This window comes from Heliangelus exortis, chromosome 3 (genome assembly GCF_036169615.1).
Source record: "Heliangelus exortis chromosome 3, bHelExo1.hap1, whole genome shotgun sequence".
Classification (NCBI taxonomy): domain Eukaryota; kingdom Metazoa; phylum Chordata; class Aves; order Apodiformes; family Trochilidae; genus Heliangelus; species Heliangelus exortis.
The window spans coordinates 70,749,870-70,776,977 of NC_092424.1; the positions used below are offsets into that span (position 1 = coordinate 70,749,870).

General features: G+C 38.5%; 1 protein-coding gene across 2 annotated transcripts in view; it reads left to right on the forward strand.

Moving 5' to 3' along the window:
* The window catches only part of PDSS2 (decaprenyl diphosphate synthase subunit 2), a 114,678-nt gene that overhangs the window by 57,799 nt on the left and 29,771 nt on the right, over positions 1-27,108 (forward strand). For both annotated transcript variants that reach the window (XM_071741225.1, XM_071741226.1), the window contains exon 3: positions 14,307-14,505. In XM_071741225.1, coding sequence (XP_071597326.1) covers positions 14,307-14,505 — 199 coding nt within the window. The remainder of the gene's footprint in view (positions 1-14,306; positions 14,506-27,108) is intronic.

A 27,108-nucleotide genomic window follows, 5' to 3' on the forward strand; every position in this document is an offset into this window, starting at 1 on the left:
AATAAAAGGGAAGTTAAATTGTTACTTCATTTCATAAGGGCATTTAGGTATGAAAGCAAAACTAGCAAATCCAGATTTGAAGGTAATGGTTGCTGAGTTTAAGTTACTAGAAATATGTATGGTGATGGTGATGAGTGATTTGAGAAGAGGAATAATGAGAGATTTAGGGATAATGTCAAGAATAGGAATGCAACATAGTATTCTAACCGTGTTGAATTAGGGAAGGCAGGATTGCTTAGGCAATCGAAGAGAAATCAGAAAGGTGTTATATTTTTTCCTATGGTTTATAGTAATTGAAAACTTCTGAGATTTTGGGAGCTTGGTTGCCCATTTCTTGAAGTCCATTAAAGTATTTGCAGTCTTAAGTGTTAATTTTTCCAAGGACTTTGCTAAATTTCTATAAATTTTTACCGAAGAGAATATGCAGGCAAATAAATGTATGCATCTAATTTTTCCAGAAAGAGAAGAAATGTAAGAAGGTTTTGAATATTGTACAATATTTCTGATTTCTTTCTCAGAATGATATTTCACCAAAACAGTGTTCTGTAGAAAGCTTACTTCAGTAAGCTGAAATTTCATTCCAGCTTCTGATATCCATGCAAGAAAACCAGTACAAAAATTTGAACTATATTCATGTGCTGTTCCAGTCAGCAAATTGAATTTTAATAAAACTACAATAGTGGCTGCAGTCCATGAGGAATCCTATTTTGTGGCCTCAGGTAGGAATTCTACAGAAATTAAGTTTGTTCTTGAAGGTGAGTTAATAGTTTTTAGCGATCTCTGCACTGTCACCCACTTGAGGTTAATGTTGCTTGAATGGGTTGATGTCATTTTGCCCCTGATTAAAATTTGTACATTGGATCATTCTGGGATGAAAGGACCAAAAAAATTAATGCATGAGATTTTCAGAGACCTTATAGAAATTATGTAAATAAGTTAAAAATAGGTCGAAATTGTGCCAATAGTATAATAATAGGTAAGTTTTTCTCATCAGAAAGCACATTTTTTCAGTATTTGCATAAAATATATACTAATAATAATGATAAAACTTTGCAGACATCAACAGCACTAAATGCTTGTTACTATGCTGATATGGTCCCAGAAGCAGCAGTCTTTGCCTTGCTCCAAAAGGTTTATTATCCTTTCCCTGCTGGCCATTCTGTCATCACACCTGGTGTAAGGGACAAGGTCTCCGAGAAGTCTGCTGTCTCCCTTCAGCTATTAGTCTCATTCGTTGTACATGGCAGGCAATATCCATCTGCTGCATGCTTCTGCTCTGTTAAAAGCATACACATTCCTATAATAAACCATTTTTGTGTATGGTATTAACGTTTCTGATCCAGTTCTGAACACTGGAAGTTCAGCAGGAGAGAGGAGAGCAGGTGTGATAACCATACTTTTAATTGCCGACTAACGTAAATGCAGTTACAGCTGTGCAAAATAGGACAGGTTTCCTTGATAGTGTGAGGTATCTGTGGTTCTGCAAACAGGGTTGGGTATTTATTGGTATTTCAGAATAGACTATATTTTATATAAGCATGGTTGAAAATATACCTAATTGTATATATAAAATAAACTCTGATCCTACCTGCTACACTGTATTCTGATGATTTACATTTTACTTTTTTATGCCTTTTTCCCGAGCAGTTAGATGAGCGATCTGTTCTCATAACAGGACTCCTCATTTATCAGGTGTTCGTTTTTCACTGCATAAAAAAGGTTACCTTCTTTTCTCTTGCATAAAAAGGTTCTGTGTATTTCAAGTGTCATTAGAAGCAGAGCTTTAATGTCAAGGTTACTGCACCTTAGCTTTCAGCTACATTGAATACAATTATAGACAAACTCTTCAGAGATATTGTAGAGCAACACTCGCAGTGATAAGTCATGCTGACGATCTCTGCATAGTTGACAGTACACAGTAATGGGAATTTCTGTAACGTTGGTTAAAACTGCCTCCCAGAGTCATTGCAAATAAAATTACAGCCATGCTTCAAAGTCTCGGAGGGCTGAGGAACAACTAATGTAAAGTAAGAGGAAAGTATCTTCATAAAACTAATTGTTAGTGACCTCTTTCTTCCATTTACCTGCAAATAAGATGTTTTAGTTCCCTTCATATCCTTGCAGTTGTTTTTAATGCAAGTATTTAAATATTTTCATTAAACAAAACACCAGATAGTCAAAATGGTGTAAAAATTATGATGTGAAATTTGATATGGAACAGATGCATGAGATATAATTGGAGGATACTTCTTCTGGAGGACACCTAGAACAAATCTGGGTAATGCTGGATGGATGGGCAGCCTGGGTAGTACCTAGTTATTCCATAAGCAGCCTGTCTTAAGGGGAAGGAGTCTTGGTCGTTTCCATAACAAATACTTTATTTTCTTCATCATCATGTTCCTTTTGATCTCTGCTTTGATGACATCACTCATCCAATCCCCAAATTAATCCTTTAATTCATATCTCGTTTTGAGTTTTTCATTAGTATATATTAATTTCTGAGTCTTGCTGTCTTTCCTTGCATCATGTGTCCTACCATCCCAATTTTTCCAAGGCCATACAATAGCAGTTGTTGCCAAAGCTTCTGATTGTGTCCTATCTTGTCTATTTTTTATTCCTGTTTACAATACCTGCAACTTGCTCACTTCAGTCATCCAAAAAGATGACCTTTATGCTAGCTCTGTTTTAAAGTCATCTTTTGACTTGTTCTTCTTCCACCCTGTTGTATTCAAATATCTCTATTTTTACTTTCGGTTTTTTAAAAATTAGTACTGCTGGTTTAATGAAACAGTAGTGACTCTGTTGTTTCTGCACCACTGGTAGCTGTGCAGGAGTGGGCATGTTTGTGATCAGCTTTCTTGGAATTAACCACTGGTCTTCCATTTCTCAGTCAACATTAGAGAATTTAAAACGGCTTTGAATTGTCTGGAAATTTAGCATAAAAATAAATATAGAAAACTTGTACATATTCCTTGCCCATATTCTGCCTAGAACTTTAAATTAACCCGATGCCCTTACATTTTTATAATAAATCAGGTGCTTCTATATGTCTCACATTGTACTGGTTTCCTATTTGTTTTGCATTTGCATTTGTTTTGCATCTGCCTGCAAAAATGCCACCTTGTTGGACTAAGTAGGTTTGTCAGTAATAAAATGAACTGTACCAATGGCAGGTAGTAGAATGAATGTGATGTAAAATATTATTGTTGATAGAAAACTGTTCCCTGTATTTAGTCATCAGAGTACCTGTTCAGTTGTCATAGACTTGCATTGCCTGGGATTAATTTTTAGTTTTGTAAGGGGGTTTTGTTGTGGGTGTTTTGGGGTTTTTTTGGTTTTTGTTTTTGTTTTGCTTGTTTGTGGGGTTTTTTGTTGTTTTTTTGGTTTGTTTTTTGGTTTTTTGCTTTTTTTTTTAAGACCTTATTAAATAAAACATGTTTTTTATCTTTCAAACAATTACAAAATATGGATAAGGCTCCTTGGCTAGTTTAAATAGGAAATTGTCTAGGTGGGATTTCCAAACTGGAAACTCACTACTAGCACTGCTCTGCATTCTTTAGCCACTGACTAAAAAGTCTCTGAGGATGCAGGCAGTCCAGCTTGGCCTCCACAGATATTTGAAAGGATGCAAATCCTAGGTCCTCCTCTGTCTGAATTTTCTGAAAAATCCTCTTCACACAGGGATGTAGGACACATGGGTCGGGAATGCCCAAATCTTGTTTCCCTCCCAGTAACTTTATGGAGCAAGAACTGGAGTCCAGGTGTCCCACGTTTCTCTTCTGTAATCTCCTGGAGACCGAGGGACTTTTTTCACTCTCTTGCCATCTGGCTGAATGAATAATTCAGCATTTTGTGTAACGGCAGAGTAGCTCAGCAGGAGTAACCAAGCAAGGAGGTGTCAGGATACCCTGGTCTTGTGAGCTGGGTGGCTGCTTGATGAGAGACCCAGACTTCAGAGTGATGCCCTGCATGCTGCAGAAGAGGAGTTTGGACTGAAAAGCTGATTCCCTGAAGTCAATGATTTCAGGTGGCATGTCCGGTGCTCAGGTCTGCCCTCTCTCTTTCTCTTGCAGTTTTTTGACTTCCAAATGCTGGCTGCCACTTGAAATTCAGTGACATCAGCATGTTTTTAAGCAATAAACATTGCTTAAACATTGCTTGCTTGTGCTGCCAAATATTCATATGGGCCCTGTGACAATGTTTCACCCATATACCTTCTATAAACACAGAAAGGCAGGAAAATAAATGTCTTCAATGGTAATTTTCTAGGTAGAAGTCAACATATACAGCAGGATAGAAAGATACCTTAAATCATATCTCAGAGATGTTTTATCAGAGCTAGCACTCTAGTTATTTGAGATTACTTTTTTCCAATCTGCTCAGAAGGGTGAGTTGTCTTGTGGACACTTGCATATTTTCATGCTGTTAAAGCAGCAAATTGAAAAGCAGATTATAAAGTTCAAACCTGGAAGTTCTGTTTCAACTTTTATTTATGTGACTGTTGTCACTTTGTGTCACAACCTAACTGTTGTTTTCACTTAGTGTTATTAATTAAATAGTATAGAGATTACTCATTTAAAATAGGCTTTCTTCATGGCAAATCACAGTGACTTTCATTCTTTTTAGTAGCCTGTGTTAGATAATAATAGTGAGAGAATAATACATTCCAGGCACCTTTGATCCACCATTACTGTAAAATAAAAATAAAAATTCATTTTTTTTCCCTCTGACCGTAATGATTTTAACCTTGTGTACTAATTTGAATGGGCTTGTGGGGGCAGAGTCTTAAATGAGACACAAATGAACGAAAAATTGCTAATGCTGCCACTGTATATCTAATGAGCACTGTGTAATAAACCATAACCTCTTCAACATTTCTGTGGAAAATGGTGTGATTATTTTGGATGGCTGGCCTTTTGTGTATGGCTCATTACCATCTGGCATAATGTGTATTGATATAGCCTCTAATTGTCAACTCTTATTTGACATGCTGCCTTTAATAAATGTGACTTGCGTGGCTAGATCCCCTAATGGTTATGTGGAAAACTGTAATTAAAGAAAGTGTGTATATTTAGGTAAAATGTACACCTTTTTATATAGAAAAAATGATTTTGTAAATAGTCTCTGTTTTTCTCTATCTTCTTTCTGGGAATTCTTGTACATTATCCAGGTTAGTAATCCCAGGTTAGTACAGCACCAAATACATTGCATTGCCAGTGTGGATACCTAAATATGTAAAGACAGATGTGCAGCTTGAGTGTAGGTTATTTCCTCTTACAGATCTTGCTTAAAATGAATTTGGAAATGTTTATTCTCTGTGTGTAATAGTAGTAATACAGAATTATATCTATGGAGTTACCAGCCTGCTGGTGGCTTTGGATATTCCTGTGCTGGGAATGAGAAGTAAGAGCAATGGGCAAAGTGGCTCTGAGTATGATGTGTCTCCTGAAAAAGTTGGCTGAAACATATGCATTCAGAAATCCCAATGTTGAAGCATCAATACCTCAAAAGAAAGCAGGCTGCTGGCCAATAGTAAGTTTTCAGACACAGGGACCAACATTAACTGGTGCCAAATCTAAGTTGCCTTTTGTTTATTTTCTGAGAAGTGTTCTTCCCATGGCTTTATGGTTCATAAGTATGTGAATAACTAAGAGACTTAAATTTGCTATTCAAACTGGCTTGCAGGTCAAAACAGGCTATAAGATTTCCACAACTTGAATCAGATCTAGTACTTATATAGGATTTCATCAAGTATCAGTTGTGCTATTATTGGAGAATCCATCATTGCTCTGTAATATTTTTTAGCAAGTAAATTCCCCTTAGTCTTCCTTGCATTTGCTTAGGTTCAAGCTACTGAATCTTTTATCCTTGCTTGATAATCCCAGTATTTTCTTCTCTGTTGCTTTTCTTCATTTTGGAACCGTGAATCTTCCCACAGAGATAAAATAAATTTGACAATATACTTATAAATTAGTATCTCCAATTTTTTTTTTTGTTTTTTTTAGCATCACTGTTGAAGTAATTCAAGAAATCTCTTTTTTTCAGACATCTTACTTTTTTTTTTTTATTATTATTACATCTTCAGGTATATTCTTGTTATTTCCTTTAGGTTGATTAGTTAGTCTAGCAAGACCTCCTTTAACAAAAAAACAAACAAAAAAAAAGAAAAACAAAAAGCCATAAAACCTGAACTGCTGTAAGATCTGTTTTATTTTTTTAAATAACTATACTTATGCAATTACTGGCTTACATCTCAAGTCTACTACTTTTTCTTCCCTAGTAATGTAGAAAAGGTCTGTAAGAAAATTAAAAGTAATGGATGTGTCCCTTTTTAACACTTTCTAGTGATCATGGAATCTGTAATAAGTGAAATAAGATGTGAAGGTATTTAAGCTTCTCATATCCTTGTTTATGGGGCTTTAAAAATATACCTAGTCTTGGTACCATGCCTCACATCTCATTTGAACAATGCAAATATTCTTTATTACCTGTTCTCTGCATTCATCTACCTATAAAAGTCCTAACATGAAAAGAACTGTCTCTATGGTGACTTTATCTGGATTCTTACCTTTTGCAGCCCAATCTCCCTGATCTTACCTGTTCACTCAAGTGGATTGTCACTGATTTTCTAGCTCTTACAGTTATTACATACTTCTTACTCTGCAGGCTTGCTCTTGATGTTCTCATCTTTGTTGTTCCCAGTCTTCAAGTCTGCCTCCAAGTTCATGAAAACATCAGTTTGGCTTACTGATACTGGTGGTGTTCTTCTGCTGGCTTCTCTGATTCAAACTTGGTTTTTTTCCCCCAAAGTGAACTTGGCATAGTGTTTTTTACCAGGTCTTTGTCTAGATTCTCTCTTCTGCTTCCCAGACTGGATGCTTTTGCTTCCAGGCTGGGAATATTTCTTTTAGCCTGTGCACTGTGAAAGGGGAATCGTGGTGATGGTGCCATCCAACGCAAGAAACATTACGAAGATAAATTAGGGGGAAAAGTAATAAACCAATATTCAGTGGTGGGGAGATAGAGAATGAAAATGTAAGGTTGTTCAAAAGTAAAGAAGGAAAAGTAGATGAAGGGATAGGGGTAGAAGTTTTGCTTCAAAAATGTGGTGATTCTAGGAAAGGATGGAGATGAAAGACATAAGATATGTGGACAGTTGAAAAATAAATTGATTGACAGGAATGCAGTCAAACAGCAGGCTCAGTATACTTCATAAGAACTGATGTCTTTCAACTTCATTCATCCCTTATGTGGAAGATGCCTCTACAGTAGCTTAAAGACTGAGAGAGGAGGAATGTTGGCAATCAATCTCTGGCCTTATTAAAAGATAACAGTAGATAGTTTCTGCTGGATAGCAAATACGTGAGTCATGATCAAGCAGTGAATATTTGCTCCTGTGCTTAAGTCTGCTGCTTTATCCTGAACATTTCCCCTGTACTCAGCGCTGGTGAGGCCACACCTCGAGTTCTGTGTCCAGTTAGGCTGGTGAAGAGACTTCAGCACAGATCCTATGAGGAGAGGCTGAGGGAGCTGGGGGTGTTCAGCCTGGAGAAGAGGAGGCTCAGCGGAGACCTCATCACTCTCTACAACTCCCTGAAAGGAGGGGGTGGCCAGGGGGGGGTTGGTCTCTTTTCCCAGACAACTCTCAGCAAGACAAGAGGGCACGGTCTCAAGTTGTGCCAGGGGAGGTTTAGGTTGGATATTAGAAAGAATTTCTTTACTGAGAGGGTGATCAAGCATTGGAATGGGCTGCCCCAGGGAAGTGGTGGATTCTCCATCCCTGGAGATACTTAAAAAGAGACTGGATGTGGCACTCAGTGCCATGGGCTGGTAACTGCAGCGGTGGTGGATCAAGGGTTGGACTTGATGATCTCTGAGGTCCCTTTCAACCCAGCCAATTCTATGGTTCTATGATTTTTCCTGTTTGTGAAACCACAGTGTCCCTATCTTATATGTTGAGTAGTTGGAACACCCTCACCCCCTCCTTTAAATTCTTGTAAGAGAAATGATATACAGAAGATGAGAATGTGACCTTCCATTGCCATGATGCTATTTGTTACTTACTATGCATTGTTCTTTTTGGTTTTATTAGCCATGGCATTGACTGTGACAGGTAAATGGAAAAAAGAACTGTAAAAAACCCAGCCCTTTCTTGCTGTGTAACTAAGTGGGTTGTCTTGAAGGAGGAAAAAGGATGAACTTGGATTTAGTGTATGCATCTTCTTGTCTCTATAGAAGTTTTTCTTTCTGTTCATTGGTCACAAAAAAAAAAAGTAAATCAGATACTAAGTTCTGCCCAAATACATAGTCAGTACTTAAGATGATTAGTTGAATTCTTTTGCCAATGGTTTTTCATATCTAATTTTCCACTAAAGAATTAATTTCATTTTTCAGATTCATAGGTATATATAGATTATGATTGTCACTAAAATACAATGGATGCTGATATTTTTAAATGTATTTTTAACAATACCAATTGTACAGCTTTACAATTAATTACAAATTAGTTCTTTGTTTGTTGAAGGGAAACTATTGGATTAACCGTCACACAGAAAATGTTCAAATTTGATGTGTATTGTCAGTAATTTTAATTCAAGGGTGCAGTAGTAAGAATTCTTGCAGAATTTTTTACAGTTACGGTGTCTTTGTTCGTTGCTGAAAATTTTAGAATAAGAATTTTACTGATTAATTTTAATTGTTGGTCCATTTCTGTGAAATACTGAGTCTACTATTAACATTTAAAATTACTAAATGGTTCTTTGTGTAACCCATCATCCTTTTAGAGGGCAAGTTTATTTCTCATGGTTAATAATGAAAGGTAAACTGACTCAAATTTCCTTGTTACTTAGAGCTTAAGTTTCCATTGCAAATGTTGCAGAGGAGTATTTAAACTCTATTCTTTTGTATTATTTTGTTCACAGCAATACAGTTGCACTATCTAATGTTTCTATTATGTGTTTTACAAAATACTATTATTTGTTTTTAGAGAAGGACTTGAATTCAGGGACTGCAGTCACCTATAAGAATTCCTTAAGAGATCATGCTAGCTCATGTTTCATTGTTGCAAATCTTTAAAGATAATACCAACAACAAAGAGAGTATGCAGGATGCCAGGAAGGAACACTGAAAAATTAATTTTTAAAAAATTTGCCTAGGGAATTTACTATCAAAACCAATTTTTTTTCCACATAATTTTGTTTCAGCATTTTGCCAGTCCCCCATACCATTTCGTGTCGTCCTGTGTAGGTATTAAAATTTGTGTAGAATTCTGCATGAGAAGTTCATCTCCATAATTAGGCCATTAGTAACAGCGACACTGTGATGAGGCAGACTCCCAGGCATACAAATAGGAAATTTTAACCCAAAACAAAATTGTTAAATGCATTTTTTTGAGATAGAAGCATATTTTTGTTTGCTCATTAGTTCTTTATTTTTCTCTGTAGATGCAGTGCCTGTAGGAGTGTAGAATTTCTGCAAAACCTGTGTTCCTTAATTTGGTGTCACAGCAGCAGGATGTTTGTTAAAAAAGCATGAGAAGCAGGTTGAGTCAAGGGAGGTGATTCTCCTGCATTCTTATGAGACCCCACCTGGAGTACTGTGCCCACTTCTGGGGTCACCAACACAAGTAGGACATGGAGCTATTGGGGTAAGATCACTGAAGGGCCACAAAGATAATCATAGGGCTGCAGCACCTCTCCTACAAAGACAGGCTGAGAAAGTTGGGGTGATTCAACCTGGAGAGGAGAAGTCTCCAGGGAGACCTTATCAGCAGCCTTCCAGTACCTGAAGGAGCCTACAGGAAAGCTGGGGAGGGACTTTTTACAAGGGCATGTAGTGACAGGACAAGGAGTAATGGCTTTAAATTGGAAATGGGGAGCTTGAGATTATCTACTAGGAAGAAATTCTTCACTGTGAGGTTGATGAGACGCTGGAACAGGTGAGCTCCGTATGTCCCATTCCTGGAAGTGGATCTCTGGGGCTCTGAGCAACTTGGTTTGGTGTCAGGTATCCCTGCCCATGCAGGGGGTTGGATCTGGATGATCCTTTAAGGTGCCTCTAATCCATCAATTCTATGATGCAGTTACTCCATTAGTTTAGAAGAGCAGATATAAATGAATTTTTGAAGTATGCTCGGCAATTTATCAGAGTTCCCTGAAACAGACTGTCGGTGACCTGTGTGACTGCATTGGTGGAGGAAAGCAAAGAGGGAAAATAGAAATTCCACTTGTTTTTTTTGCTGCAGCATTTTATATAACTTAATTCTACGTTTTTCTAGTGTTTTCCTGCAGGCTGGTGTTTCACAGTCCTAGAGTCAATATAGATACAATTGACCTTGCTGAAGAGTTTTCTTAATTACTTCTGAAGTTAGTGTTTTCTTTATTCTTTCCAGGATGACATTTACAGCTTGAGGAGCTCATAACCTAAGGGATACTTTATTGCAAGCATTTTACTGAGATTTAAGTTAATTGCACTGTTACTAAACTTGCAGGAACAAGGAGTCAAGAGCAGAAAAGAACAAGTGGACTTACATGCTACTCCTTTTTGCTCACCACAGGCAAGAAAAGTCTGTAAATTCAGATTTTTCATGAAGTAGAGAGTACAGAAAAAAATAAGCACCAAGAACAAGTCTGAGGATCTTATAAGAGACTTGAAGACAGGGGAAAGTATTCACTGAAGTGGTAGATAGTAATTGGCTTGAAAGGGTAATGAACCAGTATGTCTTTTCATCTTGTTTACAGGCTGCCCAAAGAGACTATGGAGTCTCCATCCTTGGAGATATTCGAAAGCCATCTGGACACAGTCCTGGGCAGCTGACTCTGTGTAGCCCTTCTTGAGCAGAGGGATTGGACCAGATCACTTCCAGAGGTCACTGCCAGCCCCAGTGATTCTGGGATTTAGGTAGTTGAGAGGGCAGGAGGATGGGGAACCGTGTTTCACAATTAAGTCTGCTTAAATAGCACCCCTAACATTGGTACTTGTGCCTGTTTGACTGTGACCCATCAAAACATTTTAGTAAGGTCCTGCTAGCACTGTCTAAGCCTCTGTACCATTCTCTTTGGAAAGAGATTACTATACATACGTTGATTTTTGGAAGGGGAGAAAGAAAACGTCCCTGGAGATATTTAAAAAGAGACTGGATGTGGCACTCAGTGCCATGGTCTAGCAACCGCAGCGGTGGGTCAAGGGTTGGACTTGATGATCTCTGAGGTCCCTTCCAACCCAGTCAACTCTATGATTCTATGATTCTATGAAAAGGAGGTTAAGGAGAGTCTGGAGCTCAAAAATGGTGTCATCTCTTGAAATGTGGCATCTGTATGTGCAGTCTCTGGGGCAGTTGGTGGTGGTTTGCTGGGACCTCTTGCTTGGCATTTGGTCAAAAAGCATTCCTTAGCTTCCTTCCATTTAGAGACTGTGTATTTGTAAAATATTAGCTATTTTCTCAGTACTGCTCTGCTACGTAAGTAATTCTTGTGGCAACCACTTTGTTGTGTGAACACAGGCTCTGATGCAAGAGTGGGATGGAAGCAATAGGAATTTGTAATCCCGTTGTTTCTCCTTTTGTACTGTCATATGTTGTTTAAGTCCTGCATTACATAAACATTAATTTATTGTATTTTGGTATTAGCTGCTTTCAAGTACAAAATATTTAATCACAAGATTGTGCTTCAGATCAAGAAAGTTGTATATAATATTGCTTTAGATATTCAATAGCAACTTTGTAACACTGGTTTTGGTGGGGGTTTTTTTTGGAAGCTTGACAAAGTCACATCAGGAGCCCTTTTGTATCCACCTCAGCACTATGAACTCCTTAGTTGCACCAGGATATTATAGGGGGTATCACAAAAAATATTATGAAAACTTATTGCCTGAGATTTCTGCAAGAGCATTGATTCTTACATTTTTAGTTTGCTAGAGAGGGTGGAAGAGCAGTGAAGAAGATGAGAATCAGACACAGATATTGCTTAATGTGGTTCTCTCATCAGCATGCATAATAGGAATATCGTTCAGAGAACAAACAGATTTATAGAAAAAGAAATTAAAACATCCAGATCCCGAGCATTTGGAAAGCGTGGCACTGATGTATTTGTGTAACCTTTTCATGAAGAGCGATGCTCAAGTCAAAGAGGCGATCTTGATTTCCTTCATTAAAAGCTTATTAAACGAAGAAATAGGACAGTCGTTGTTTTGCTTCAGTAGTTGGGGGTCAGAGAGGAGGGCCTGATCTCCTCAGGATATTGATGCTTGCTTTCAGCTGGGGGAAATGAGCCGTGGCTTGAGTTAGCTGCAGCTTTATGTGCTCGTCACCAGGGATCCCCATATGTCCCGGGATCTGCGGCAGTCGGAAACGGCAGAGATGGGCAGCAGGGAGCAGGGGGCTCTCATTGCTATTCATAACAGGTAGCTCGGCTCAGCCTGCCCTGAGCAAGTCTCTTTAATGTTGATCAGCTGTCCATCTGATAAACCGAATTGATATGGACATTTCCTCCAAGGGCTGCCCTGACAATGACAGCAGGAGCACCGGGACATCTTGTTAGTCTTTTTCTCAGAGCTTGAAATTTTATTAACCCTTTGTTGGAGCCGAGCCAAGCACAATCACAATACTGCAGCTGCAGGTTGTACACATTTCTCCCTCTCCTCTTTGAAAGCCAGCATCAGCCTTCAGTTTTGTTGTTTACATGGAGAATGTCCAGCTGTTCTGTTTTCAGTTTGCTTTTCTCTGCATGGAGCAAAAATTGCGAATTTTAAAGGCAGCCTTTAAAACAGCTTATTTTGTGTGTGTGACAAAATACCTTGGGAACCTCTGTTTATCTTCTTCCCCTGCTCATCTACCTCTTGCACTCCTCCCCAAGATGTGTGGCTCTACCAGCTCTTCTCTCCTGCTAATTGGCACAGATCATTGGCCTGAAACAACTGCTCCTGGGGCTCTTCACAGGTCAGATAGATTTGGGGCAGAAGGTTACTTTAGATTAATGCTGCTGGAGGCAGGTGCAGCACATCTGCACTGTCCAGAGGAAACAGTATTAATTTACTCACTACTGTGCTGGTACTGAAGCAGCTTCTATTCTGATCATGTATCAGCAGGTATATGCCTATGTGCAGATATGGAGCAGTTTGGTTACTCAATGAATCAGTGCTTGGCTACTTTTGAATGAGTACAGGGAGCATAACATGCCTTATGCTAGGTTGCAATTTAATTTGAACTTTAAGGCCTTTTAGTCATCTGTCTAGTTGAGGGCATGTCTTGCATTTTTGCTCATGTATAAAGTCTCCATGACAAAAGGAACTGCTTGAGTCAGGAAAGATGTCAGTGTGCTGAAGATTTCATAAAAGGGGGGCCTGTGTGTATCTAGGTTTGCAGTGTTAAGAGGATTCTGCAAGTGCATTGCTCTGTTTCCCCCTCCCTTTGTCCCTACTCAGCTGCTATGTCTCTTCATCACCCTTTTGTAGTCGTGAGCTAAGGTGACATCTCTGAGCTGCTTGGAGTGACAGTCACAATCGGGGGCTCCAGGGTTGAATTGCAGGAGGACGGGACGAGAGGGCTGTGCTAATGAGTCTTTTCATGCCTCTTCAAAAAAAATCAAAAACAGAGGGCAAACCTCTGTGGGATAACCTCTCTGGCAAACCTCTCTGCAGGGATTAGAAACCCCTAAATTCAGAACATAGCACACTGTGTGTTAGAATAAGAAGTGATTTCTAAACCTCTACAAATAACATTGGGTCTGCCCCTTTGCTGGACGATCACCTTTGCTGCTTCTGATTGAAATAACCAGTGAAATATCATTAGTATGCAGTTTTTAAATCTTCACCTTTTTCACCTTTCCCCCTTCAATGCCTTTCTCCCTTCATATTGTTGAACTGTGAGGTATCCTGTTATTGTTCTACCTCTAGTTTGAGCAACATTCTTAATTCAAGCTTCCTTGCTTCTCCCCTGCTGGTACATCCTTTGTTCCTTCCCATCAGTACTTTCTGCTTGGCATTTTCTTCATGTGTCCCTCAAGCTTCTAGAAGACAAAACAAAAACAGAAAGCACCATGATGACTATAGTGATTACTAAGCTTTATTTTGTGAAAGAATTCAAACAAAGGGCAGCGTTCCTCCACATGTAACCGTGGTTTACCTGGAAATACTTAGCGATAGTTCCCTGGGTTTAACACCTCCTGGTTGTGGCTTCTAGAAATATATAGAAGAGCTACATGATAATTCACAAAATACCTGTTCAGCATATCTGGTTGTTCCACATACACCTCCAAGAATCTGTTTAATTTACAGTATCAAAAATAACTGTACATTTTCTTTGCTTTCAGTCAAAGAAGCCTGGCTGAGATTACAGAACTAATCCACACGGCCTTTTTGGTGCATCGTGGCATTGTGAATATTGGTGAGCTCAAGTCCTGTGATGGCCCACTGAAGGATATGCAGTTTGGAAATAAAATGGCTGTTCTGAGTGGAGATTTTCTTCTAGCAAACGCTTGCACGAGCCTTGCGCAACTGCAGAATACCAAGGTAAAAAGACAAATTTTTTTTTGTGCTGCTAGAGCAAGTAACTATCAGTGAGTCTTCTGAAAAACCCTTTAAGAAATCAGCAGTTATATCTGTATATATGGAGCATCCTTTAAGAATCATAATACTTACATTATAGCTGTAGGTGGATTGACAAGCTGCTGCTGTGAACATGTTTATCATTGTTCTATAGAGTTACTGTGGTGAGGCCTTTAGTAAACATTCTGAAGCACTGTTGGAATGGACTAGTGGTTAATTTGGTGAATTTAACATACCTTCTTGATGTGTCAGACTACACCACCTCTGGCACACTGCCAGTTAAAGATGTTTTGTTTGTTTCTTTGTTTTACCTTGTGCTTTGTGAGAGGTTTGTCTCTCTTTGAGAATTCTTGAGGGAAAAGGCTTAATTTCTTTGTCTATGCATCAGTCAGATGATATAATAATAATAATAACAATAATGCCTTTATTAGGCATTTGGATGCCTCTGAGTATTGGATTGTCATATTAGGGTGGATGTCTTGGCTTTTAAAGGGCAGCTGCAATCCAGCTGCTCAGCTAAAGTTTGAAACTTTACAAGGAAGTGTTTTTCGTGACAAACAAATTGTACAGATGTATGACCTTAAAAAATGAGAATTATGGAGACCTTAAGAGAACATCTCTGCAGTTGGTTCTCCTTATCTCCAGGTAGGACCAGCTACACCAAGTCATTCTTCTCATGTGTTTGTCTAGCTTTTTCATAAAACCTCCTGTGGTGTAGAGAGATTCCCAGGCATCCCTGTGCCACTATAGTCTAACACCAACTACATGTGTGGCTGAAGAGCTTAGTGTGCCTTTCCAGTGGAAACAGAAAACAATTCCTTTTTTGCAGGGGCACTTTTTAGACATCTGAAGATTGTCGTTGTATCATAATGTGAAATAAATGTTTGTCATCCATGAAGTTGTCAGTAATCAATGTAGTTTAAATTCTGAGCTTAAGGAGTCTTTTGTTTTTAGATTCTCATACTAAAGCTCCTGGTGATGGTAGTTGAGTATTTCTGTACTGCTTTGATCATGAGTGTGACAGTTTTTCTCAAAAGTGGCATCATTTTGTAACGCACAGCTGAGTTTCAGAAGAGATAAAAAAATTAGATATCAATCAGCTAGAATGGTGGGTTAAGCCATTGTTGTGCTAAATGTACGAAAGTACTAAAAACAAGTTTTAAATACTGCAAAATTTTAGTCCTACCATAACCAAAATGCAATTGACTTTACTAATTATTGCTGATTTGTGTGCATTCATTTTTTTGTAAGTAGGTAGTGGGATTCTCAAGACACACCAAAGGATTTTAACCTATCTCAATTTTTTGTTTTAACATAAAAGGGAAATTTTATAAAATGTAGCACCTATTACTTTGCATTTAGTACATCATTAAATATTGCAGTAGCAATGTATAATCCCTGTAGACTTGCCAGGAAACAAGCCTACAGTGAAAATGAAGCACAAGTGCAAAGAAGTACTTTTTTTTTTTTTTTTTTTCTTTTTTTGAAAGCAATCATTATACTGCATGTCGGAAAATTCTGCCAAAACATTTTAGCACTTTTTTCATTTTTCTGACAACTAAATACTTTCATAGCTTCTACATATGATAAGTGGGATGCCATTATGGAAGCTGATTGACTTAGTAAATTATTCTTTTTCATATGTCTAACCCTACTAGTAAAGTTAGAAAAATTGAAGTACAAGCTATAGAAATCTCTTGACAGGTGCAATGATTTAAACATACTGTATTTATTCTTTTGTAACTGATGAATTTTCAAATCTGGCATCTGTTTTTCAGCAGTGTGAAATAACTGTGACTTTTTTCCTTCATAATGTTTTGTTTTCTTTGATGTAAGAAGTAAAAATCGTGGTACTGATGTTTTGCTGGCATTTATTTGGTAGCTCAGCAAATGAGCAGCATTGTATCATACATAGTACTGACCATGTTAGGTCATACATAACCTCTATAGATGTACATAGTTGTTGAGCAGACTAGACTTTAAAGGGGGTTTTAACATTAACTGAAACCACTGCTACCAAGATAATTTTATTGTGCTGTTAAACTCCTGTTGAAGCTTGTGTATGATGTATTTATCTCTGTGCTTCTCTTGGGGCTGACAATTAGATGTGAAATTCTGTAGTCATAATGAAATGCAGAGCTATTTTATAATTGCCAAGGGTAAAATTAGCAAAGTCAATTATTTTCCCTTAGGCTTTTCCCTGTAGATATTAAAAGGCTGCAAGGTAATTGCCTTAGGTAACACTTTGATTTTTAAATAACATTAAATATAGGAATTGTTGTTGTTAATTTGTAGTAATTTTACTCTTCTTGTTACTGTTGTAGAATATAACTATAATGATATTAGGATTCAAGGCTTAGGGTTTGTGTTTTGGGGAATTTATTTTAAAGCAGTGCTCACACTTTTTGTATGTCTACTTAAGTTATGCAAAATGAGGGTTTGGGAAGGTGCTTTGGGTTTGGTTTGGTTTGGTTTTTTAATACACAGGTACAAGGACTCTAGATTTCCTTAAATGCCAGCTAGGAAACCTTCTGTAAGATAAATTCTTTTGTTGTGCTGCTACAAAGTCATCTAAAATTTTTGGTTTTCATCACACAGAATAACTCAGAAGAAAACATTCACATTTTCTGCTTTGTGAAATAATGAGACTTTGATTATGGTTGCAAAGTTGGTATTGACTGAGGCTTAAAATAAAGTACTGAAGGGCAGGTGCTACCGTGTGCTACATTTTTGTAATCGTGGTAAAGTTCTACATTTATTTGAATAATAAAACATGTTTAAAATTCATAGTAGTTAAAAAGAAAAATAATCAAGGTTTACAGGTACAGAGCATTAGATTGATCATCCTGCGTGTATTTACAGTTCTTTTGTACAGTCATTTTAACTTTTTGCTCACCTTATGTAAACGATCTGGGTGGGGTTTTTGTGTGTATCTGTGCACTCTGTCTTTTGGATGGTGGCATCCCTTGGCCTGCTGATTGCAGTGATGAATTATGTTGTTGATTGATGATAACACAGGAAGGCCTCGATGTGCTTGTTTTGTTGGATATTGTTTTGTTGGAGATGGGACAATGGAGTTATTTTGATACATTGTCTCATTTTGAGTCTGCAGTGTTTTGAAATTAGGATTGTGGTAAGATGTTTGTAGAAGTCCTCATAAAGGTGTAGATGTGGGAGGGATTAAAAAGTAAATTATGTTTGCCTAACAAAATAAGGTACCGCCCAACTATCTTACATGCAATTTTAAATAAATATGTGAATAAATTATTAAGAAGTGTAAAAGCATATGTTTAAGGCTTGGTTCTTTATGGCCATCTGAACTTAATACATCTGTAAGAGTTATCTTGCTTTGTCTAGTCAAGGATGGGGGGGATGAAAGTGCTAACAGCAAGTTCTGTAGCATGAAAGTGCTTCTTTGACTATGGTAGCAAAAAGTGTTAGTTGTGTCTTTGATTTTTGCTTAAGTAACAAACTTTTGCTTCCTGTAACATTTTTTTGGGTGGTATTCAGGTGGGAATGTAGCAAAAGTAGCTACCACTAGTTGGCCTTTTTGTCACCTGTTCGCCAGATAGACTACAGGGACATTATAACACAAATGATGTTCACTGTTATAAAATAATGTGTTTTTTCAGGGTGTGTCACAATTAGGTTGGAAGAAACCTGTAACAGAATTAAAACTGCAGCTTCGTAAGGCATCTGAATCAGTTTTCTTATGAAACAGCAGAGAGTGACCAGGTTTTATCCACACTCTGAAGACTAGGATACATAAAACTTCAGAAGGATGAAATGATGCATTTTAGTGAATTTCCAACTGTAATGTGCTGATGACCGAAGAAAATTATAAAATAGGTCTGTAAATTCATTGTTTGCAACTCCATAAACTGCTAGGAAGGCATCCCTTGGTATTTAATAAAAAATAAGTACCAGGATCAAGCAACAAAGCACCCCTCAGAAGAAGACAAAAAACCCAACCAACCAAATTTAAAAATAAGTAAGTAAAAAAAAAACAAACAAAACCAGAAAACCTAGCCTAAAAATCTGCATTACAGTAAAGGAAGTAGTGTTCTCTGTAGTTCTTACTGAAATCTGTAGAATGACTCTTTTTTTCCCCACTATAATTCAGTGTGCTCTTGTTGGAATGATTAGACTGTTCACAGAAGCTCTTCAAAATCTACAGCCTGAAAGCTTGGAATGGAACTTAAGAATATTGTCTGTCACTGCAGAGCTCTGCCAGAAGACCACATTATAGAGCATTGTTTTATTAAGCATTATTTGTTTATAAATAAACAGTAGCACAGATGTAGTACTTATATAGTGGATGCATTTCCTTATGTTAACTTTGTTTTCCTAAAGGCATAAATGTGTTGTTTACAAAATAGGCTTTGTGTTTGCATAAACACGAACAAGTTACTCTTGTAAGTCTTCCTAAATCTTCCTATTGCAACAAATTGAATGTACACTGTGCTTCACAAAAGAACTGCTTATTTTGAGATATGGCATCTACTTCTATAGCATCAGTTTTGCTCCTATGGGAAAGGCTCAGTTTTGAACTTGAGCAACTAGGTTCCTTGCTGACCAATGAAGGATATGGAGAATATGTCCTTTCTGGAATTAAGGTAGTTGCTCTTTTGATGTAAATAGACATTTTTGGGAATGGACAAACAAGTCAGCTAGAATCTACAATTTTGATTTTAAATGTCGTTTAAGAAAGGCAGTACTTGCATCAGGCTTTTTATTTTCCTGTATGATGTCAAGAAAATATAAGCTGCTAAAAAATAAGTATTATACCACTGAGGAATCATGGATTAGCTAAAGAAATGATTCCTAGGATCAGTGGCAGTTTCCTTTAACAGAGAATACACTTTTTGAAAGTGGAAATAGATTTTTGTGTTGATCCCCTTGTAATTCAAAGCTGTTAGCAATAGTGATAAGAATCTAAAATTTGTCTGAATGGCCTTTCTTAGTCTCCCAAGAACTCAACTATTCGTAGAAAGGAAATCTGTTCCCAGTACAATCAATAAACTTAACCCTTCACTAAGAAAATATTTGATACCAGCTTTGTAGCTTTGCTTGTGTTACTTCAAAGACAAGATAAGTTACTATTACTGGTGTGCAGATGTGAGTATGAAAAATCAGCCATGGTTTTCTTCCACGAGCTGCTGGTATCACAGAATGGTTGAAGTTGGAAGGGACCTCTTGTAATCTTCTAGTCCAAACCCTCTGCTCAAGAGGGGTCAGCCAGAGTAGGTTGCCCAGGACCATGCCCAGATGGCTTTTAAAATATCTCCACAGGTGGACACTACACAGTCCCTTTGGGCCTGTTTTGTTGTTTGATGCTCTCACACTAAAGTGTTTTCAGGTGTCCAGATGGACTTTAACTTTTTATTTTGTGCCCATTGCCTCATCCTGGCAGCAGGCACTGCAGAGAGGAATTTGGGTCCCTCTTCTTCCATTCCTTCCCAGCAGGTGTTTATACACATTGTGCTACTAGGAGAGGTTAAAATGTGTGTGCCTTGTAAACAGGGTGATAGATTATGTATCTCCACTCCTTTTTGCACTGCTGTAAAGTTCATCTTTACAATGAGCCTTCCCAGGGTCAGATATTTTCTAAAAAGTGCCTTTACATCTGGAATGGCTTTAGTTCAATAATACAGTATAGTGCAGAAAATTATAGCAGTAGTGTAGATAAGTTAATTGTATTTTTAAACAGAACACTGAGGTATTTGACATCTTGTTGGCTATCAGGAAAACTGAATCTTTGGATGGACTAGAAGTGGTCATTAATATGAGTGTTTTGAAAATCAGCAGCAATTCACTTGGAGTCTAGAATCTGATTGCTGCTACTCCTGGTGCAGTGGCTTGTTGATTTGCGAGTTCAACAAACATCTGCAGCTTTGTTTAGTTGATTCCATCTGTCATGCTCAATGGTATTTCTCTTGTTTCGCTTTTATTCAGATACAGTCTGTGCAAAATATTTAATGCCACTTGCAGGTATAATTTCTGTCACCTCAGAGCTGATCAGATTTTTTAAAAAAAATTGGTTTAATCCCCAGCTGATTTGTGAACATATCCCAATTGTGCAGTTGTCTGCACAGGCATGCTTGGAAATAGTGTTTTAGGGCCATGCTCTTCTGTGTCATTTATTGATGAGGAGGGTTTTATGTAGAGAAGACCACAAGTCCTCAGGTGTCACTGATAATGAACTGGGAGCTTAAGCCCAGGTGTGCCCACTAATTAGGGCCTGCCCCAGCCGGAAATGGGCGGGGCTGAAGGGCTAGGTAAAAGGCATGCTCCCAGAAGCAGAGTCAGAAGCAGATGAAGACGCTTGAGGAGAGGAACAGCAGGAAAGAGCTCCCGGAGAAGAGCCGTGTCCCCGAAAGAAAGAAGGCTCGCCGCAACATCTGGTGGAGAACGCGGGCAACAACAGCAAGCCGTAAATGCTGAGGTAAAGAGGAAGCTCTACACGACCACGTTGGTGCGGGAAGCTCTACAAAGCCTGGCTTAAATGCGAAAGGCGATAAAAAGAGCTTCGAAATACGCAACCACGTCAGATGGAGACACCACAGTGGTGCGGGACGCTCTAAGAAAAGAGCTCCGAAAACGCAACCACGGGAACAAGCTCCACAAGGCCTAGCTTAAATGCGGAAGGCGGCATGTAGAAGCTCAAAATAGAAGCCCAGCACGGCGAGATACAACAGCCCGGTATGGCGAGCCAGGCGGGAGAGAAGAATGAGGTTCGAAAGGCGCAGCAAGTTGGCGCGTGGAACTCAAGCCCGAGGAATGCTGAAGCCGAAGCGGAGCTCTGAGCGCGCATCAAGTCAGTGCGGCCCCTGAAACGGAGTCTCCCGGGGACACGCGATAACGCGGTCCTGAAACGGAGCCTTCCAGGGACACACAACGCGGTCCTGAAACGGAGCCCCCAGGGACACGCGATAGTGCGGTCCTGAAAACGGGGCCGTAGGGACACGCGATAAGACTGGTGCGCTGAATGCTCGGAGAAGTCTCTGCATGGCCAGGCATTCCGAGGTGGCGAGTACCAGCGAAAGCTGAGCTGGTGCTCATGAGACCTCATCTCCTGCTGATAATAAAGACCAAAGCAAAAAGGCCGGTAAGAGCCTGAACTTTCCCTCCATAAAGGCTAAGAAAAAATATATATTTAAAACAACAAAAAGGGGGGAAATGTAGAGAAGACCACAAGTCCTCAGGTGTCACTGATAATGAACTGGGAGCTTAAGCCCAGGTGTGCCCACTAATTAGGGCCTGCCCCAGCCGGAAATGGGCGGGGCTGAAGGGCTAGGTAAAAGGCATGCTCCCAGAAGCAGAGTCAGAAGCAGATGAAGACGCTTGAGGAGAGGAACAGCAGGAAAGAGCTCCCGGAGAAGGGCCGTGTCCCCGAAAGAAAGAAGGCTCGCCGCAACAGTTTTATATCTAAATATAACTACAGAAGCCTGTAGTTGTGATACCTTCTTTTTTCACTCTTTTGTGTAGAAGAAACATAGGTAATGAAACGACCCTGACCAAAAAGGTCAAGCTGAAGAAATCTCATACTTCTCTAACCTTAGTTGGTCATCAGCAGTTGGTTTGGTGCTTCAGTGCCAGGATCTGCTGCACAGGTTCTGCAAAGATATTAATAGACTGTGTAAGGTACTATGTGGAGGTGAGAAGGGAAAAAGGCATTTCTTCTGTTGGTTTTGTTCTTGTTAAGGAAAACAACTGAATTATGCCCTGAAAGTCTTTATACTAGTGAAAACTCCTTCTGTGGATGGTGTTTCATCAGCATAAAAGAGCAACTCAGCACTGCTGGAAATCCTAAAGGTAGACTGGAGGTATTTGACAATACTAACAATATTCAAATGGACTGCTGCAGATTATTTTGAAGAGGTTTTTTATTACTAGGAAGTACCTTTTCATCAAGTAGTCAGTTTGGGTGATGTGTATACACTGAGTATTGTATTTTTCTACTAACTCATCATTAACACAGTGAAGAAAGCCATAAATGTGTTTTCCAAGAGCATTTAAAACTTGCTAGAAAGCAAATCACGGTGAGGAGTCCTTTCTGTATGTTTCAACTAAGAGTAAGACAGCTTAAAAAAATTGTAAAGCTCAAGATGATTTCAAACAGTAAATCCAATCAGATTCAATAAACATTAGATTTTAAAAATTCTGTGGGCTGGCACACTTAGTAAACTATGATGAGGTCTGAAGAGATGACCAGGAAATAAAATTGAATTTCAATGTTCTTGGAACTCCTTAGAGGTTTTCCTCCCTTTTTTTTAGGTATTATTTAACAATGAAAGTCCCATTTGTGCTGTTTACTGAGCTTTGTCTTTAGCTTCCCAGTGTTGCAATGTTTCTGTGTCAAATACAGACTATTTAATTTAAAAAACTTTGAATGGGATTTTTAAGTGTGGGAATTTTTCCAAAAATTAACATTTTTTTGAGGAGGGAAGTCAAATGCAAGTGGAGGGAACTATTATCTGTACAGTTAATGTTTGCTGACTATCTGATTTTCTTCTTTGCTTATATGGAGAAGTCATACTACATTTTCAAGTCTATCCATCAACAGCAAGGAGTAGGGTCTGTCCTAACAGCTGTGAGAGGAAAGGATGTTGTTTCAAGACCAGGAGCCCAAGGAGACAGAAAGAGAAAGACTAAGAAAGGAAGGGATTACTTGTGGTCCTTCTTGAAAGGAATTTGGCAAAGCTAAGGAAGCTTGTCAAATAGAAATTGGGTGGGATGAGAGACAATATCCATTGCTATTTCTTCCTAGTTCTGTTTCCTGTCTTCCAGCAAGAGTGTCATCCTGTTCCTCATGTTCCCCTTGAAAATATCCAGTAGAGTCTAGAGAGACACAGCATTACCACTCTGTGAAATAGCAGTCTGTGTAATCAATTCCATTTCAGCTGCTGAATTTAAAATAAAACCACCACACACTGAATGGAGCTCAGTTTCATTCCTTAAAAAAAACCAAACCAAAACAAACAAACAAAAAAAAACCAAAAAAAAAAAAAAAAACCCAAAAAAAAAAAAAAACAAAACAAAAAAAAAAAAAAAAAAACAAACCAAAAAAACTGCCAAAAACCAACAAAAAACCAAAACCAAACAACTAGACTGAAAAAGAGGAAAAAACACATATTCAGTTTTATGTTGCCGTGAACTTTAAACAAAATATTTCAAAGACAAGTAAAGGGAACAAAGTTCTTGAGCTGCTAAACTGGTGGCAGCAATGTTGTCTTTTCACCCAGCGTGTTAGAAATTTGGTGAAGGATGGGCCCAGAATCAGCTTGTTAATGTGCTGACTATTATCTTCCAGCTTCAAAAAAAGTATTGGACCAAAATGTCTTAATACTCTGATTTCCCTATAGTCATTCTAGCTTTAAAGTTTCACTTCATTTAAATACATGGCCTTTTTTTATGGACAGAGATGGATTTCACAGAGTGGTCAACTGCAAGCAAGAACTGGGCTGCTATACCCATGACAGTGGATGCTTGACTCTGGTTTATGTCCTTGTGTGCACAAAATATTTTGGGAATTCTGAACCTTGAATTATCTTATAAATGAGTCCTGAGTAAGCTACCCAAAAGATTTAGTCTGGATTTAGAAAAAGGAGGCAGGAAATTCAGTCTGTGGTTGGTTGAGTGTCCCAAATAATTTTCTGAACTAAGAAAATTACCACTGCTTTGTATTATTTCTTCAATATTTAGAAAATCTGAGCTTAAGAAACTAGAGCTGAAGTAAAATTAAAGAACCTTGAAGGACTAAAGCTGTGTATTTTTGATAATTTGCCTTTTTCTGGTATTGTAATTTATTCTAAGTTTTACCAAGCCTCTGACCTTCAGACCTACAGAGTTCTTCTGGCATTGAAACATAGCACAGGCTTCGGGACTATTTTATATTTGCATAAATCAGAGAGGCCAGAGCATGAACTCTTATCTTGCTGTGGAATCAGGCATCACATGCTGTGTCCAGGATTTACATCATGTTACATACTTAGTCTGCCTAAATAGTACAGATTTTAGCTTTAACAATCCATCTCATTTCCCTATGTGCATCGTAAATTGATGGCCTTTGTGCTGACCTTTTAAAAAGCACAAGAGATCAAATCTCTACAAAAGGTGTTGAAGTGGTACCTCCTTAGTAAAAGAAAAAAAACAAACCAACCAACAAACCCTTGCAGTACTGTTACAGAGCATGTGTTTAAAGGATGTGAAATTAGTTACATGAATTTTCACTTCATAGAATCGTAGAATTGGCTGGGTTGGAAGGGACCTCAGAGATCATCAAGTCCAACCCTTGATCCACTACCACTGCAGTTACCAGCCCATGGCACTGAGTGCCACATCCAGTCTCTTTTTAAATATCTCCAGGGATGGAGAATCCACCACTTCCCTGGGCAGCCCATTCCAATGCTTCATCACCCTCTCAGTAAAGAAATTCTTTCTAATATCCAATCTAAACCTCCCCTGGCACAACTTGAGACCGTGCCCTCTTGTCTTGCTGAGAGTTGCCTGGGAAAAGAGACCAACCCCCCCCTGGCTACCCCCTCCTTTCAGGGAGCTGTAGAGAGTGATGAGGTCTCCCCTGAGCCTCCTCTTCTCTAGGCTGAACACCCCCAGCTCCCTCCTTGCCACCTGCAAGGAGCTGCTCGCTACCTGGGTTGCATCTAGGACTGTGGATGCTCCTAGGAGGCAGAAAACGTAATGCTTTGGAATATGCTGATGCAGAATGGAAATTAGAAAATAGAATATAAGCATATTTTCTTTCAATGTTGCTCATGTTAGTTTGAGTACATAAGAGAGACCAGCCTTCTCAAAACTGCATAGAGGAGTAGAAAAATAGTGGGAAGGTAGATTATGGATAGGCTGCCTTTGGTCTCTTGAGGTGCTGCTGTTTTAAAGCACTAATTCTGGCAGTTGTTTCTTCTCTCTCCTTGCCTTTGGACTTGTTTAAAATGGAACTCAACCTTCAAATGAGAAAAGAAGCAAAGCAGTTGGGAGCACTTAATTTTCCATCTATCTTTCCTGCTTTTCAAACTCGCTTCTCCAAAGTATCAGCAAGTGAAACAGGGCACTGGTGAGGCAGAAAGGCACTGATGAGAACAGAGACAACTTGACTACTGTTTTCTGCTCTTCCACTGGCATGCTGTGTGACTTTGGGGAAAATCAGTTCCCTGTCACTGTTTTCCCCTATATAAAACAGGAGGAAATAAGTTTGACAGTGGATGTTGAGTGTTTTCCAATTTTGTGATGAAAAGTGCTGCATAAGAAGTAGTCAGTGTATCCACAACTGCGTGAATACTGCTAAATCTGTAATAATTTTTCTTCCTCTATGTCAGTTTGTGATACAGAGAAAAGTTACCTGGTTTCCTCATTTTTCATTGCTTTCCCCGCTGCTCAGGACCCCAGGCCACTGGTGTTATGCAGCAGATGCTTTTCATAGATTAGATTAAGGGTTGATGGAGTAACTGAGTGTCATGGAAGCATCCCACTGTGCTTTTGAAATTGGAATTTCATTCCCGGTAGTGATCTCTATGGCCTTACACTTACCTTTAGAAAAATAATGTTTTTTTTAAAAAATGAGGTATTTGGAAAAAAGGGAAGTAATATTAATACTAAGTTCTCACTAACATACAATGTTCAATATGTCACTAAAGGCCTAATGGTATTTAATACATGGATTCTTCTAAATAATGGATGTATAATTCTCCTAAGATGTTTTATAAACTATAAGAGGAAAAGGTACAATTGTTCACAAATGTTTCACCAAGATTGTTTAAAGTCAGTTAAAATTGCCTTTGAGAGTAGAGTTGCACTAAAAAGAGAGGAGAGGTGGAAAAAAGAAACCCCAAAACAGGGTCCTGCTCAGTCTAGAGTTTCAGGAGAGAGAGGAAAAGGGGTAGTTATCCAGAGCCAGATGCATTGTTAAAAGTTCATACTATCACTTTGACATTTAGAGTAGGACTCAGTGTCTTTGTAAATTCCTCTTCGTATTACCAGTGTAGGTCTCTGAGCTCAGACCATTTCACAAACCATAACATTTTTTAGTGAGTGATTGATCTGTATTATGTGTCCCAGCCATCAGAAGAATCTTGGGATGTTGCTTGTATAAACTGTAATACAATCTGATCCTGGGCATTTAGTTACAGTCTTTCATAGACCTATTGGCGATACTCAATCCTCCTGGATTTGGGAATAGGGCTTATCTGAGACCTTAAAAACAAAACAAAAAAAAAAACCAAAAAAAAAAACAGGGGGAGGCGAAAGGGGGAGAGCAGGGGGAGAAGGAGAAGACAAAAAAAAAAAAAGAAAAACACCACCAAAAAAACCCCCCCACAAACAAAAAACAATCATATCCTAGCCCCTCATTTTCTCAGTTCCCCACTTAAATAACTCAACACATCTGGTAACACTGTAGGATCATTGTCCTTTCAGTTCCTCTGCAGCTCATATTGCTACAATATTTCTTTGGTATTGAGTTTCCTAAAGGGCAATGTGATTTTTATTTTTTTAAGGCTGTTTTTATAGGTCTTGCAAATTAACCCATATGCATTGCAAGAAAAAACATGA